This window comes from Cryptotermes secundus, unplaced genomic scaffold (assembly GCF_002891405.2).
Source record: "Cryptotermes secundus unplaced genomic scaffold, Csec_1.0 scaffold99, whole genome shotgun sequence".
In the NCBI taxonomy this organism is placed as follows: Eukaryota; Metazoa; Arthropoda; class Insecta; order Blattodea; family Kalotermitidae; genus Cryptotermes; species Cryptotermes secundus.
Window position 1 is genome coordinate 3606155 of NW_019725842.1, and position 17126 is coordinate 3623280.

Sequence of the window (17126 nt, forward strand, 5' to 3'; positions counted from 1 at the left end):
TTTTACGGCAGGTTCGCCTGTTACGAAAAACTCGTTTAAAACACCATCAAGTCCGGCAGACTTAGGTGGTTGAAGTGAACTCATAAAAATATAAAGTCACAGCCCCAACGTTTCTCCAAATACATATCTAGTTTCAGAAAACACAGGTCCGGTTCCATTCAGCTAGAAACTGATGGTACACACCTAGTCCAGCTCGAAGCTGTTGCTGATGCTTTCGCTAAGCACTTTCAATCTGTTTATAATAACCAGAGCTCTAAGGACTTTTCCCCTCTCTCGCAATCTTCTGAATTTTTATCCCTTGCCCACATTTCCGCTACGGATGTCTGCATCGTTATCAAGAGACTAAAACCTTCCAAAGCTGCTGGACTTGATGATATCCCTGGTTTTATCATAAAAGGTTGTTCAAGCATTTTTATTTAACTTGTGCCTGACGCAGCAGTATCTTCCTGCTGCATGGAAGTAATCTGCTGTTGTGCCAGTATTTAAAAGAGGCAATCATGCCGCTGTGAACAACTACAGACCCATTCCTATTCTCAGGAAGTTCTCTAAATTGTTTGAATTCATTATTCACGATCATGTTTCTCATTATGCTAAATTTAATCCCAATCAACAGGACTTCACCAGAACTAAATCTACACTTACCAATTTGTAACGTTTCTCGACTTTTGACTCCTGTTGTCCACGGTTTGCTTCATATTGTTGAGGTCTATTTTGATCTTGCAAATGCTTTTGACCTCGTCCCTCAGAATATGCTCTTGCATAAATTAAGCTCCTTCGGATTCTCTGATGCTTATGTTAGCTGGTTTCGCAGTTACATAACCAAGAGACAATCTTGGGTTCGCGTTTCTGGCACTCTCTCCCCGCATTTTCATGTAACGTCAGGTGTTCTGCAAGGCTCTGTTTTGTGGCCTTTTCCTTTCACTGTATTCATAAATGACCTTTGCAACTCTGATAACTACTGTAAACTTTTAATTTTTGCCGATGATCTCAAATTTTTCCGCGTCATTAAATCACCACAGAATTCAACACTGGCTGAAAAAGTGGCGTATGAAGGCAAATGAAAATAAGTCTACGAATGTAACGTTTACCATGAAACGCACTACCTGTCCTCCAGTAACGTTAAATCACTCTCAGATACCACAAGCAGAAGACGCCAAATACCTTGGTATACACCTGGATAAACGACTGACATGGCAAAAACACATTCACACCAAAAGAAAACAACTCGGAATAAAATTCCGACAGATGTATTGGATGCTGGGAAGGCAGTCGGAGCTATCGACAGAAAACAAGATCTTACTGTACAAAACCATGCTCAAACCGATATGGACGTACGGGATACCATTATGGGGATCAGCCAGTAACTCAAACATAGAAATTCTCCAACGATTTCAAAGCAAAGTATTACGAATAATAGTTAACGCACCGTGGTATGTGCCGAACACGGTACTACACAAGGACCTAGATGTACCAACAGTACGAGAGGAAATAAAAAAAAACAGCAAAAAGTATAAAATCAGACTCCAGGCCCATCCGAACGACTTGGCACAAAAACTGCTCGACGACGAAGGAGAAATCAGGAGGTTAAACAGATTTAAACCATCAGATTTACCCACCAGATTTGAATAATTCAACACTTAACTGCATATCACTAAGCAGTTAAAATAAGTATTGAGCATGTTCATTGGAACATGCTCACCACGACAAGTTCTCTTTCCTTTTCTATATGTAAACCACAAAATGTACTTATTATTCACACTTAATGGATAGATTGTATAATTACTGGAGTTAAATAAAAAAAAACTCACCACATGATTGCCTCTTACTTAGTTATTGTTAGTTATTGGAGAGGGTGGGTTTCCCCATGCACTTAGACCAGTATTGGTCCATTGTGCTTCCCTCTATGATATTCTACCAGTCTCTATACCTTACCGATAAATGGTGTGTACCATCAGTCCCGACCGAGCCAGCGAGTTCTCAACTGGCTTGGCGGTATCTATAATGCTTCCCCCATCTATCAGAGGCCTTAGAGACTGCTTTTGGGCGGGAAACGTTCTTGAATTTGGCTCAGTGATCTCCTTTGGAGATATGAGGTTCTTTTACGTGCCGTAAAGCTACGACACGGGACCCACGGCTTAAAGTCCCTCCCGGAGGACTTGTTCCCTGAATTTTTCCGCCCTTAAAAATGATTTCCTCTTACTTCAGTCCGACATTAATTCCGCAAGTGACTGGTGCACTGCTAACTCCATGAGACTTAATATTGCTAAAATGCGTGTTGTGTCATATACCAGGGAAACGGATTTTCTGTTACGAGTATCAGCTTTGTCATGCTGTCATTACACGCACCAAAAATAATAAGGACTTGGGTATTTTCTTTTATTCAAAGATGCATTTTCACACACGTTTTTATTACGTGTTTTCTGAATGCATAAAGCTGTTAGGCCTTATTCGCTCCATAACCTAGAGGTTATAATATTAAAGGGGAATAATCGGCTATACAATGCCATGTAGTCGCGCTCAAAGGCAACCGAACTTTCCGAAGAACATATGTCTACAAATTTCAGGGTGGAAGAACAAACCAAGCAAGGTGCATATTTTGTGCTACTTTCTTGCTTGGCATGCTTTAATACCATGAAGACGGAGACGATATGCTCTTCCGAATATTGCACGGCGTTGTATCCAGAAGATAGAACTCCCTGCAGTCACCGCTGCTGAACCTCAAATCCAAAACTGAAAATTTCGAGCTGTACAGTCTCAACCACCAAGCCTTCTGTAGAACTTTGAAGTCTCCATGCTCGAAACTCAGCCAAATACACGTAGCTGTCTACCCAGACTGGGGCTCTCGTATCATTCCTCGGTCCATTCATAAGTTTGGACTGAGACTGCCTTACACTAAGCAGAGGAAATTTCCATATTCTTCCTACCATCAGTCATTTCTCATATGGCACTGACTAACGCATGTAACTGACTCCACGGTGTTGTATCTCTTGAAAAACTGACACTCACTCAAGTGGTTAAGATATTGCCTGATTTTATGGCACCATTAACGTGTTCACAAAAGTCCCCCAGTGGATCATATCTTGAGGCAGTTGAGTACAGTCTACACCCTCTCAGCTTATTTCTCAAAGACTAATTTTAATATTAACCTCCCATCTATGCCCAGATCTTCCAGGTAGAATCTTTGCTTGAAGTTCTTCCACAGAAATATTGTACACTCGTACATTTCCCATCTGCACCATGCATTTCGTGGGGACACGCGGTAGCGTAGTTTGTTGAGGCACTATGCTACAGGCCGGAAGTTCGCAGATTCGATTCCCGATGATGTCACTGGATTTTTCAATCGACATAATTTTTCCAGCCTCACTGTGGCCCTGGGGTCGACTCAGTCTCTAACAGAAATGAGCACCAGGAATCTTCGTGGGAGTAAAGGGAGGCCGGTGTATAAGGCTGACAATCTCACCGCCATCTGTGAGCTGACTGTGCGAGCCTAGATCTCTCACAGCACTATGGGCCTTCATGGCCTGTTATATGGATAGCTTTACCTTTTTTACCATGCGTACTGTACATCACAAGGAGAATGCCCGTTCTTCAACCGGTTTCTTCCTTTATCAGGATCACTACGCAGTAGCTAAACCTCTGTAAACAAAGAACATCATTCAAATGTATAAATTAAAATGATGTGTGTTAACTAAAAGTTAGATTTGAAACACGGATTTGAGTAGCATGAAAAATTCTTTACCCCACCTGTTTCACGTTGCGTTCACAGCTGGGGTACCGTGCCTACTGGCAAGAACATGGAGAGAATTTCAGAATATCTTTGCGTGTTCTCAGGAACGTTCGAGACAGGCAACGGTAAACAAAACTTTACAGCTGTTATATTAGCAGTACATCGCATCTCATATTTCTTGATTTAATTATCCTAATAATATTAGAGGAAGTGTGGGTCCTGCATAATGACAAGCCGCGCATTATGTATCTCGAGGCTTCTCCTTTAAAGCATCTTTAAGCAGAGGTAGTAACAATTTTATCTATGACTAATTCCCATAGTTGGCACTGCTGTTCATTGCCTTGAGGAAGCCAGTGTGGCGTGGTGTGCTATCATGAGATCGAACCAGAAACTGCAAGCAGGCAAGTTTGACAAATTTGACAGAGTGGCCATGTCGCCCAGTGCTCTTGTGGCCTGACAATTCTGGTGTAGTGAATTCAGTGGTTCGTGCGACCTTGTGAACTATCTAGACGAGCTATCGCAACTCAGATATCGTTACTTCATATCACTTACGTGTTTCTGTTGATCCCAGGGGTTCTCAAACTTTGTGACACTGCGACCTCCTAAAATAATACGAAAATGCAGCCACCCCCTCAGTGTCTGCAGGCGAGCAAAAAATTCAGCTCTGAACATTTTTTCAGGTCCGTGTCAGACTGTACATTGATAGAAGGAACTCGTATACACTTGAAACCTTTCTGCTCCCACAGTAAGCTATAAATATACCTGTACAGTCACGAGAACTCGCGAAATGTTTCGCTGGCTGCAGCCACAATTTCGGAAAGCACCCATATTAAATTTAAGTAATTCTCCAAAATTATTCATGAGTGCGACTATGTTTTAAATAACTTCTAAGAATTCTGCAACCCTCCTTATAATTGTTCGCCAACCCCTGAGGGTTGTGACAATCTGTTTCAGATACCACGATTTAATGTCATAAAAAATTATCTCTCTAAAAATACTGACCACTTCCTCTGAATTGTTTTGTTTTTTAACAATGTGTGCCTTTCTTAACAAGCCTAGCTAAATATCTGCAAAATTTTCTGAGTGAAACTTGTGTTAAGTTACGGAAATTGTATGAAAAAAGAACAGCACTTTGCTAAATTAAGCTAAGAATAATACGAGTTAATATTATCACAAAAGTAACAACGTTGTTTACTACAGTGTCACGATAAAAATATCTAGTAAGTCGATGATTGGAGACATATGGAAGCTTTCAGTTAATGTGTATCTACTATTATACTGAAGACAGTGGTGCACAAAGAAGTGGGCCTAATAACATGTTGTTTAATCATTATCAACTCTCTGAGTTTTCTAGAGATGAAAGAATTTGAATGAAAGAGGGCACATATAGTTCTGCCTGTAACTACATGTTCCTCGTTGTTTTGTTTTCATGTAAGTTTTAAATACAGCTCTGGGCTGTTCTTTTATAAGGTACGTGATAAATTACTCAAACAGTAGCTGGTAGAGGAATTTCATTCAAGAGCTTCCCTCGCTAGTTAATTAGAAGGGCTTTACATTGTACTGATATGAACCGTTAACATCCTTAAGCGAGATGGAGTTAGGTGTTGAATCAGCTCTCTTCTGTTGTTATGAGATGTAAACAGATTCCTGCAGACGATGCCTGGAATTAGCCTCGCACTGCCAGGGTTCCGCTTCTTTGTGGTATTATGTCCGAGGCTGATAACAAATCTGTCTCTCATTCAAAACTGCGTAGAGATATCGTGTTTCTTTCCGTATTTTATTTGCGAAAAGAGGGTTATGATCGTATGTTGATAATGCCTGCGTATCTGCATCCTTCCTAAAAAGATTTCACTCATCTGAAATATTTTCCTGAAATTTGATATGAACATGTATTTCCTCAGACGCTCTTCAACATTTCTGCCTTTCAATTTCCTGACATCAATAATACCAATAATACTCTCATGTGAAATTCTGAGGTTGGAGCCGTACTAGAAGTACTTACTACAAGTATTGATATTTCGAGTAGTAATAGATATAGATAAAAACAAATTTGAGAATTGTGACATGAGGACTAAAGCCAGAATAGTGCAGCTAGAAAGATGCGTTTCTGAGGCAACGAACACATAACGCAACAATAAGGGAACTGACGGAAATGCGGCTGATTCGAATCCTCACATCCTCTCTACATTTTAATTACATTAATATACTTTAATTCCTTAATTTGGCTATATATATGTATATATATGTGTGCGATACTGACATGGAAAGCAACCATATCCTGTACAGAGGGCATGCATTTCTGCTTGCTATAAACAGCATGTAATTTCCAGGTGGGAGCTGCTACACGTATGATTCCAGGGAAGATTGATATGCCATTTTCGAAATATTGAGAAAAGCACATTGATTTTAAATTGCAGAATAGCTTCTTTCGAAACCCACCTTATATAATACAACAGGAAAATTGGTTTATCACTTAAACAACTTTTAACGGAGAAGAGGAAATTCCCATGGTGTTAGTCAAACGTTTACTCATTTGTGTTATCTTGGTTTGCAGTCGAGGCCACCAACTTCATGACGAAGTGTTGCAGCCGTTATCGTGACTTCAGTACTGTCAGCGAAAGGGCAGACCTTGCTTCTTCAATCGCTAGTAATCTACGTTATTGAATCGATTTTCTTAAAGATTTCTGCCCACACCACCGTACACAACCACATAATAGACATTCGCTAGTCACGGGGTCGTTTGCCAAATTAACCTCTGACTGGAGAGAGTAAAGGCTTGTGCTTTCGGACACATTAATGGCCGTTTGACACCAAAATAGTCTAGTCAGGACTTCATGAATCCAGTCCAGTTACACGGACGCTACAGACCCTGAATCTAAAAGTTTTTAATACAAATGTAACATCTGTTTTCGCACTCACCTGCCAGGCCCAGACTAGAGACATCCCGTCATGCGTCACGAGTCACCACATCATTTACTCAGCACGTTGGGTTTTCCGGTTCAGTCTTGATGAGTCATTGAGGTTGGAATTATTGACCATTTAATTGTTTAGTGCGAGATGGTATGGAAATTTACAATACTTGTGGTATTATGGTACATTTAAAATAACCACATTTAAATAAAATTTATGTATATTTACTTCTATTTCAACTTCTTAACTCAAAAATATTTCCAGCCTCTCTCCTGTAGGAATAGCATGTCTGTAGCAAGTGCCTTGTCTCCAGTCCTCGTCTGCTACCATATTTTGCAGGATATAATATACATCTGGAAGTACAGTAGATATAAATTAAATATCCTGTTTTTCCATGTTCAACTCCATGGACCAGAGGCATCTTAAGAAGCTAGTAGTAGCTGAAATGGTCTGTCATTTTATGAATTCCGTTTTTCGTTCATTTGTTAACATGTTTCAATTAAGTATTTAGCTTCAGTTAAGGGATGATGAATAAAAGTAACGTTGTCCCTGTGCCTACGCACCACGGGTATAGGGGACTCACGAGTAAAATGTCAGCCTTCCTATTAGATGGAGCATCAAGCTCCGGCCGTTGTGGTGGAATCTAGAGGCAGTCTTAGGGTTCTAGTAAAATGCGAATTGCCTACCGGTGTTTGTAATAGAACCCCGATAATTCAATTCGTAAGTTATGCAGGCTGCCAGAAGCAGTATAAATGTTTTGCAGTGCTGTGTCTGGAGAGAAAATCCAGGAAATAATACTCAATTATCTTGCCGTACCATTCAGATATTTATCTCATAGAACTGTAATTTGGGTGGTATTAATTGCAGTACAAAGTTCCGTCATTTCTCTCTGTTCAGTAAAATCGTTGCAGTGTTGCATGAGATTATGGTAACATAGATCTCAGCACGTCCTGGCGGCAGATTGTAATGATTTTACCGGTAGGTGGATCTGCTAATAATAGTCTATTTGTCGTCGGCTCTCGGCATTTTTATGAACAAATGTTTACTTAAAACAGCTTCGTGAGACCTGTACTCTGTATTATTTGTTATGATTGGATGTTATGATTGGACTGGCAGAACGCGAAGCAGAGCCACTTGTTCCAGCGGTGGTTCAACATGGAAGTTGCAGTGAGAGAATTTGTGTAGTAATGTAAGAACTTCGGGAGTCATGAAGCAGTCCTTGTATTGCAGCATATGCATGAACATATTTTTATGCCACCTCTGCATAAAGTAAGCCTAAAGAATGAACCTATGGACCTAAATAAATAAGCAATTAGGCAATAATTAGGATCTAAAAGCTCGTGAAGGTGTCACATTAAAAAAATACTTTTAGGACATTAGCTGACGTCCGGTGTTTCTATTAAAACCACGTTTCGGTAACTGGACTCTGCCTCCGTCCTCAGGTGAAAGGCCTACTCAGTTGGGCCCAATCGATAGAGCTAGTCCCTATGTCAAGAGATTTTGTGTGTTCATTGCTGTGAATTTTTAGATTGTGGTTTCTTTTGGGCTGTGACACCGTATTACCGCGTCGTAAGTGACTATAGACGAATTTTGAATTTTTAATCGGATTTACTGGACTCTAAAACCTGGAACTGCAAGTAATTATAAGTCTCATGGATCTACACAATTAACAAATTACTGCAGCATATACTAATTCTGAGTCTGCTCTGTCTTCACCGGCTGTCTGGTATCACGCCCAAAGCCGCAGATCCCTCAGCCTCCGTGTTCAGCATCTTCTGCCCTCGCTGGATGACGCCTATCTCACCTCTCAACTAGGTGTCGCCTGGTCACAGTCTTCTAACAAGGACTATCCCTCACTCCTTACGGCTCACGGACTGTACTTCCTGACCGCTGTTTCTAGTCTCCAGACTTTCGTGGCTACACTTCACAGATCCCTGCTACATATGGACTAGTGTTCCCAGTCACGGTCTTCACTGTGCTGCTGGGTAACATCTTCCAACAATGGACATTCCTCTGCTCCCAGCCTCACGTTCTCGCAGGCTGGCGGCTCACAACAATGGGGCTCCTTCGCCTCCCACGTCTCCCCCAGGGGAAAATGTCCATCTCAGGTTGTCTGTAACTGCCTGCCTCCGAACTCGAACTCTACTCCCATAACTCCGCCGTCTCAAGACTCTCTACACTTAACGCTTTTTTGCAGTTACTTCAGCATCCCCGTGGAACAAAGCTCCTTATCTATTTAAGAAATTCCCCACGTTTTGTAGAAGCCTAGAGTTGATTGCCGTGTTTACAAGAGTCCTCAATTGATGGTAGTTGTGGGCCATTATTCAGTGATCTTCCAACCATTCGACACCATACAATTGACTATTGCAAGCATTGTTGTGTATATCATAAATAAATAAATAGATAGAAACTAATCCTTTCGAAGAGCTGTGCTTATGACTCTTCTCTATTTTTAAGACTTATGAGGCATAAAGTTTAAACCCTAGCAATTATGTATATTGTTTGTGAATTCGGTTAAATTTCTATGCTTTTCTGGCACCTAAATACTCTCTGAGAATCGGTCGTTATCGAATTCTGCTTAGTCACCCACATTTTGAATTTGTCATCTCTGACGGCATTGCTTTCTTCATCAGTCTCGTAACAGGTAAAGAAACAAACCAATCCGACAATGGAGTGTACAGATCACTAGTGAAATGCTGTCAGATTGTCTAGGATAACATTAGAATTCCTCCTGAAGTTCTAAAAATGGTATTACTTCAATTCCATGTGTCTGTCCATAAGGGGATAAAACTTCCGCAATTAATCAAGAAGAAAACGAAAACTTACAAATAATTTCCTTCCCCCCTGGGAACTTTTCTGGTTTACTGACTGGCCAAATAAATAACTACGTGGCGTACACATACTAACTGGATGATCTGTTGACTGATTAAATTACAAACTGCTCAACTGGCTGACTGTGAGCTTCTGCCCGACCGACCCACTCTTTTATTATCGACTGGTAACATAATCCGAAGACTGAACAGTAGCCGCACAACGCATTCTGTCAGTTGGCGCTATTCTGAGACAATTCAGAGCAGTTCGCGCCCTTACAAATTAAATTTCAGTCAGTATTTTCCTGCATCTTCCCAGTGGCCCAAGTACTTCCTTTCCAGGACACTTTTCCATCGAAATTCTGAATACCTGGATTCTGCCCCAACCCTAGTTATAAACACTGTATGTTATTGTAACTTCTTTTAATTTGTTATCCTAAAAGTTCGAGGCGAGATGTATAAAAGCAATAATTGTCTCGATAGTGAGCCCAACTCCCAATTTCATCATAAAACTTGGGTCCATTAACTAACTAACTACATGGAGCTCAACCCTTCTTGGGAAGCAGCAGGTTATGCAGCTACTCAAGAATTTCCCAATATTTTATGGAACACGAAGGGTCATTACCGTGTTCACAAGAGCCCTCCGCTGGTCCCCATCCTGAGTCAGATCAATTAAGTCCATACCATCCCATTCAATCTTTTTAGGATACATTTCCATATTATCCACCCCCCTACATCTTGGTTTTCCTAGTGGTCTCTTTCCTTCTGGTTTCCCACCAATATCCTATATGCATTCCTGTTCTTATCATTCATGATACATGCCCTGCTTATCTCATCCTCCTTGACTTCATCATTCTATTTGTATTTGGAGAAGAGTACAAGCTCCTCATTATGCAGTGTTCTCCAACCTCCTGTCACTTCATCCCACTTCGGTCCAAATATTCTCCTCAGCACCCTGTTCTCAAACACCCTCAGTCTGTGTTCCTCCCTCAATGTCAGAGAAACACGATGCGGAACCACAGACAAAATTATAATTTTGTATATTCTAAGTTTTATGTTTTTAGACAGTAGAGGTGGAAAAGAAAATGTTCTGGGCTGAATGGTGGCAAGCATTACCCGGATTCAGTCTCCTCTTAATTTCCTCCTGAATCGGGTTTTGGTTTTTTATAGTCGTTGCCAGATATCTGAAATGTGCCACAGTTTCAAACGGTCTGCTACCCATCTCCATGTCATGATTTTGCCCTGCCATCTGGTGATGAGACAGCGACATGTCTTAGTTTTATCTGCGTTTGCTTCTAGACCAACCATCTTACTAGCATTAATTAAAGTTTCTGTGTTTTTCTTTATGGTGTCTGTCTCTCTTATCTCCCAGCAGCTGATGTATCCCATTTAAGTTCAGTGCCAACTGGTTTTCCTGGACCATTCTGATAGAATATTCTAAAGTAAAGTTGACAAACAATGGCGACAAAGCATCCTCTTGTGTCCATCACGTTATGAAACGCTTGGCGTTTGTTATTACTTCAGGCGGAGAGACTCATATGAGAGTGTATTATAAATATTTGGAAAGGAAAGAAAATGTCGGCAACCCGGAGTATTAGACAACGACGATGCAACTTGGCTTCCAGTTGATACATTTACCTTCACTCTTACGTACTTCCACCAACGGCAACAATTCTTCCAAAATCCGTCCGAATCTGGTTTCTATTGAAGCGTTTCGTAATTGAAACCATATAAATTTAATTATATTGTTTCCATTGTATAAGCAACCTATCCTCTCAAAATTCATCTCGACGAACACATATCGTGATTTATTGCATCCGATTATATACCAGCAATGACGCTTAAACACGTAGAGTAGTATTCATACATGCGTCAAAAATTAATACACTTCCTCAGGGTTCTTGGAACCATAGCTGCTGACAGGGCTCAACCGTACCTGTTTCCTCAGCACACCTTTCTGATTAATACACAAGTCTATAATCTTAACATTCTTCTTAAGACGTTTGGCATCCGTCCGCTGTCTCTGGTGTTGTAAAACGGCTGGAAACACTAAAAATCTTTTTTATGTTTCTGATTCACATTTTTGTTACAATCTTCAGATATTCGACTCTGTTGACTAGGGGGATAGAAGAGTGAAAGTATGGGAATTCGGGAGAGACTGAAGAGAAAACTCTTTGTTTCATGCATCACTACCAGACTGTTCCATATCAGCTGCAAGAGAATATTACCTTTTCTATAATCTCAACCAAACGCTTGCATAGTTGCTGAAATACAGAGTGCTTTCAGTTTCCTGTAAGTTTGTACTGAATTCGAATATCATAGTTTCATTTCGTCATAGATGGAAATGAAGCGTCGTTTCGAAGATGAAATTGGAAGACATTTGAAGTGCAAGTACTGTGACGTGAGACTATACATTCTCGGGTGTACGATACAAAAGCGCGAGTCAGGCAGATGCCTGAGAGGGCGGGAGGTGAAGAATATAACACAAAGCTATGTACATTGAATTTTACTATATTTAAAAATAATTATATAGGATTGTGCATGCGCTTCTGCTATCGGCGTGTGCGCGCGTTTCTACTGGCGGCCTTTAAATGCCAGAATGCACGAATGTGTACTTTGGCCACGATGAATGTGCCTTTCAGTGTACCGATATGTGCATTTTGGAAGCGAAAGATAAGAAGAACCCATGCTACTCTATAAAAATTCCGGGCGCTTTTATAGTATATGCAGTGTTCGTTTTACGAATGCATCAGTAGGGCTACCAGGAAGTCTAGAAACCTTGATTCAGTGTCGCTCGTTGCACTGTGACCAGCGCATTTGCTTCATATTCAAGATAATTTCTAGCTTTCCGTGAGACCGACGTACTTCACAGGCATGTACTGTCTTCGCTCGCTTGGAAACCGGGATCGTGGGTTCAAAACTCACTCAGGGCATGGATGTTTAGTTTGTGTGTGTGCGTTTCTCTGTGTTTGTGTACAGGTAGAGGCCTTGCGACGAGCTGATCACCCGCCCAAGGAGTCCTACCGAATGTGTAAGATCTAGAAAAACAGAAGTGAACGGAGAAGTTCATGGAGGTAGGCCTAGGCCCACTGGGGCTGTAGTGTCAAAGCAGAATGTGTATATATTAACCGTCTTTTAGTGCATACAATTTCACTTGTCACTTCACACGACATGTTTCGGCATTATTCTGCTATCCTCATGTGTATTAATCACGTTAAACCATTGCACTGCATGGCATAACACACGAGTTTGATATACGACATGTAAGATGATAGATCTTAACAAGTTTTAATACATAAATTTTATTATTGAACAACGACGAACACACATTTTATAAATGAACACTCGATGGAAGGCAGTGCAATGGTTTAACGTGATTAATACACCTGAGGATGGCAGAATGATGCCGACACATGTAGTATGAAGTGACAAGTGAAATTGTATGCGCTAAAAGACGGTTAATATATACACATTATGGATACATAATTATCCTGCCATATCTGTACTGCATGATCTATATGATAACAAAGCGTCGTTAAATAAAGAACAAAAAACAAGCAACCTCCGTGGCTTTAATCCGCAAGCGAACTATACGGACCGAGCGACCGCCGCTTGTCGGCGAAGTTAGTGCTAACTTTAACGGATAGAGGGTGTCGCGTGGTCAGCGCAACGGATACCCACAGCCGTTAATCTCGGTTTTCTAGACCGAAACCGCTATTTTTTCATTCAAGTAGCTCCTCAATTATCCTCACGAGACTGAGTGGACCCATTACTTGTCAGAAGATCTGGTATCGCCGGGAATCGAACCCGGGACCTCTGGATCTGTAGCCATGAACACTGACCCATAGACCACAGAGGCGATCTAAGTAAATAAAGACACGAATAAAATGATTATGTGGTGCAATGGTGTAGTCGGTAAAGTGACCAGCTACTGGCCAGTCGATTAGGATTCGATTTATCTTAGATCGAGGAATTTTTCTCTGCACCAATAAGCCCAGACCAGCAAAGTTGGCGGAACATGAAGCCGACCACTTATCGTTGTTTAATTGTAAGATCTGAAATGTGTGAAGCTTTGCCTTGACAACGCTTAGACGTGTTCATGATATGATGCTTAGGCACAAAGACAACTTTACCTTAACTCTCAAATGTCTATATATAATATATTAGTCAGTAACCAAACTTTTGTTGATTGATTGGATCGTGATTGGTTTTTACAGGTGGACATGACCATGTGAAAGGAGAAGGACACAAATTTCATGCCCCCAACACCACCTCCCATCTCCGAAATCACAACCATGATCACCACAAGTGAGAGCACCCAATGCAGTTGCTGCAAAACATGTCTTCCAGCAAGAAGGTTAACAGCTGTTGCACATGTATGGAACCTCAAGGGACAGTTAATATACACAAACCAAAACGCTGTTTCTGTGATTTCTATGATCAATTCAGTATTTCCTCTCTGTCTGTTAGACAACTTCTGACAAGAATCTGAGCTTTTGTAGGTAGCATGCTGGAAGTTCTCACACCTTTGACAAACAGCACAGTATTATTAGAAATGTCACTACATAAATTTGCAACATCATGTAAATTGCTCACTGGAAATACATAATTTTGAAGTTAATGAGTATTCTTTTTATTTATTTACATCACTTCCTTCTCTCTTCTTTCAATATAGATGATTACTGAACAGAAACATTAGTAACACTTCCGCAGGACAGTAACAGAACTTAACCAACAAAGGCCAAAATGAAACACAGTGACAGTAATTACCATGACATTGATTGCTTTAATGTTATTAAACAGGAAAACAGTCTCACCAAAAGAAGTGAAACTTAATCTTAAATAAGCAATGATAAAACATTTTTCTTTTCTATATTTACAGTGAGACAATGCTCTGATAGTCCTATGTGATAAAACTGCTTTTGATTTCATAATTGCAGTCCTGTTATGCATGACTGAATAATTATTACTCCTTCCTGAAATTTATTCCAGTACTAGACGCTTAACAGGTGCACATTCCTTGTAGTTTTCTTTTTGCTAAGTGAGCAACTGTAGATTTTATCCAAGCACATGTGACTTCTTTTAACCAATGCTCAAGCCAGTAATCTCATTGGGAATGAGTTCTCTGTGATGTAACTAACATATTGCTGTCTCTTGTAGGTCTCTACAGTAGCGAACACAAGTCTAGCTGTTGGATGTTGCACTGTAGTGGTGATATTGAAGTGAAGCTGAATGCCTTTTGAGGTTTGAAAAAAATTGTAGATTCTCATAAATTAAAAATGAGAAACTTAAATTGGGAGAACTATAAATTCATAAAATTCTTCTCAAAATTTACTAATTAAATTTAATCTCTTAAGCTGCTTTTCCAAAATAGTAAGGATTCCACAGTGTAAAGATTAAGGTCTTCATAGTCCCTGCTCTGAGATCATTATATGCAATAGAGTTATTATAAAATGTTCTGTACTCATGATATATCGACTTTTAGTCTGAGGAAAGAGAATAAATTGAAGATACTTCAAAACATAGTACAAAAAGATGTATTTAGATCTACTAGAGTAGGGACTAACTGAAATTGCATAATTTGTAAGGTGAGCATTAGCATGAGGCACTATACTACCAGCCAGAAGATCCCAGGTTCAATTCCCGTTAAGGTCACTGGATTTTTCAATTGGCCTAATCTTTCCAGCCGCACTGTGACCCAGGGGTCGACTCAGCCTCTAACAGAAATGAGTACCAGGAAACTTCCTATGGGTAAAGGGCAGCTGATGCATAAGGCTGATAACCTCAGTGCCATCTGTGAGCCAGTTGTCTAGAAAATGTGGGAACCACGATGTCTCACAGTGCTATGGGCCTAGATAGCCTGTTATAGAGATAGCTTTGCCTTTACCATAATTGATTTTATTAGACTTATTAAATCCTGGATCTTATGATGATCTAGCAATACACCTTTAAATTGAGCTGAACCATATCTGACTGTACAAAATATATTCACTGTTATTTTACCCAAATGGTCAGGCACACTTGACTTGGGTATTAAGTTTATGGATGATATTCTGTGAACTTGTTATGCAGCGATTCATAATGATCATAATTCCAAATAAACCATTTTAGGATGGATGAAGGACAAAGGAAGAAGTTACACAGAAGCATGAGAGGATCCTGCAGATCTTAGTGATCAGGATTCAGTGTTTGTGGTAGATGACAATGATCATGGGAAAGCTGGAAGTGGGGTGAAGAGTAACCCACCAGTGATGGTCTCAGTTTTGATAGTGTAGTTCAGACTGTGCTGCTGCCAGAAATTCTTATTGTCAGAACACATTCAGATAGTCATCAATGGAGGTTCTTAGCCAATCAAAAACATATTATATATATTTCATACAAGAGTAATTTACATGTCCTCAGACTTGAATTCCTAAAGCAACTGGTGGCAGAACAAATGATGGCAAACCCCCATCCCCCCACCCCAGGAGAATATTTGAAGCTGTAACAGAAGGAACTTCTTATTACATGACACAATTTCATTATTTGAATTGGCTCACACAGCAAAAGAAGTCCATAGAAGGTGAAGGTGTTTTTGTAGTTAGATGTTGTGTAGCTTGATATAGAAAACAGTAGATCTTGTCATAACAGGGAATTACAGTAATAACAATAGAGTACATTGTCATATATGCTAAAACAACTTGCTGCATAATGTGTCAAGAGATCAGTAAACTTTCTTAAGACTATTCAAAATAATTGGGGCATGTAGCGTGGTTGGTTGAGGCACTATGCTACAAGCCAGAAGGTCACGGGTTCAAGTCCAGGTGAGGGCATTGAATTTTTTTTAATTCACCTAATCCTTCCAGCCGCACTATGGTCCTGGAGTCGTTTCAGCCTCTAACAGAAATGAGTACCAGGAATATTCATGGGGGTAAAGGGCGGCCGGCATATAAGGCTGACAACCTTGCTGCCATCTATGAGCCAATTGTCTAGAAAATGTGGGAACCTCAACATCTCACAACCCTGTGGGCCTCCACTTCCTGTTACAGGGATACCTTTACTTTTACTTTACTTAACTTATTCAAAATAATTGGTATGCAAATTTTGAGATAGCTTTATTGAGAACAGAATTGCATTTACCTGTTATACATGTAAGATCTTATGACACAACATAAGAATCATGCTTTAAAATCTGATAATACTGGTTCATCTAGAATCACTGCCTTCAATAAAACAAGTATTGACAGTGTACAATTTTGATGAAACAGGCATTGCAACAGTAGTATGGGTTCCAAATGATGTTGCTCAACTGGAAACGAGACTGTTGGGCAAACAGTCCCAGGGGAGAAAAGAGGTGGTGGTCGCAGCTTGAATGGGTGTAAACACCTAGCATTTTCATGTAATCTGTTTTCGTCATTCATGGGGCAAGGTTCCATGACACAGTGCCGCTTGGTGCACCTCCTGAAAGTCTTGGCTTAGCCAGCAGTTCATAGAGTGACCAGATGATTGACTCCATGTTTATGACACATGAGGAGTACACAGTGTTAGACTGTATTCTGCTCATGGACAACCATGATAGCCATTGCACTCATGATGCTGTTCTCTAAAGAAAAGAAAACTATATTGTTTTAATTTTATTTCCTACCTTCTACTCTCATTGAGTGCAGCCGTTAGATGTAGGAGACATTGGTCCATATGAA

General features: G+C 40.3%; 2 protein-coding genes across 2 annotated transcripts in view; both read left to right on the forward strand.

The window, feature by feature from the left end:
• LOC111863633 (zinc transporter ZIP1) overlaps nucleotides 1-14068 on the forward strand; it is a 24665-nt gene extending 10597 nt beyond the window's left edge. Inside the window, exon 2 of the mRNA XM_023850127.2 lies at nucleotides 13665-14068. Coding sequence (XP_023705895.1) covers nucleotides 13665-13759 — 95 coding nt within the window. The 3' untranslated portion in view covers nucleotides 13760-14068. The remainder of the gene's footprint in view (nucleotides 1-13664) is intronic.
• The window catches only part of LOC111863636, a 525149-nt gene that overhangs the window by 104511 nt on the left and 403512 nt on the right, over nucleotides 1-17126 (forward strand). The gene's annotated exons all lie outside the window — the stretch shown is intronic.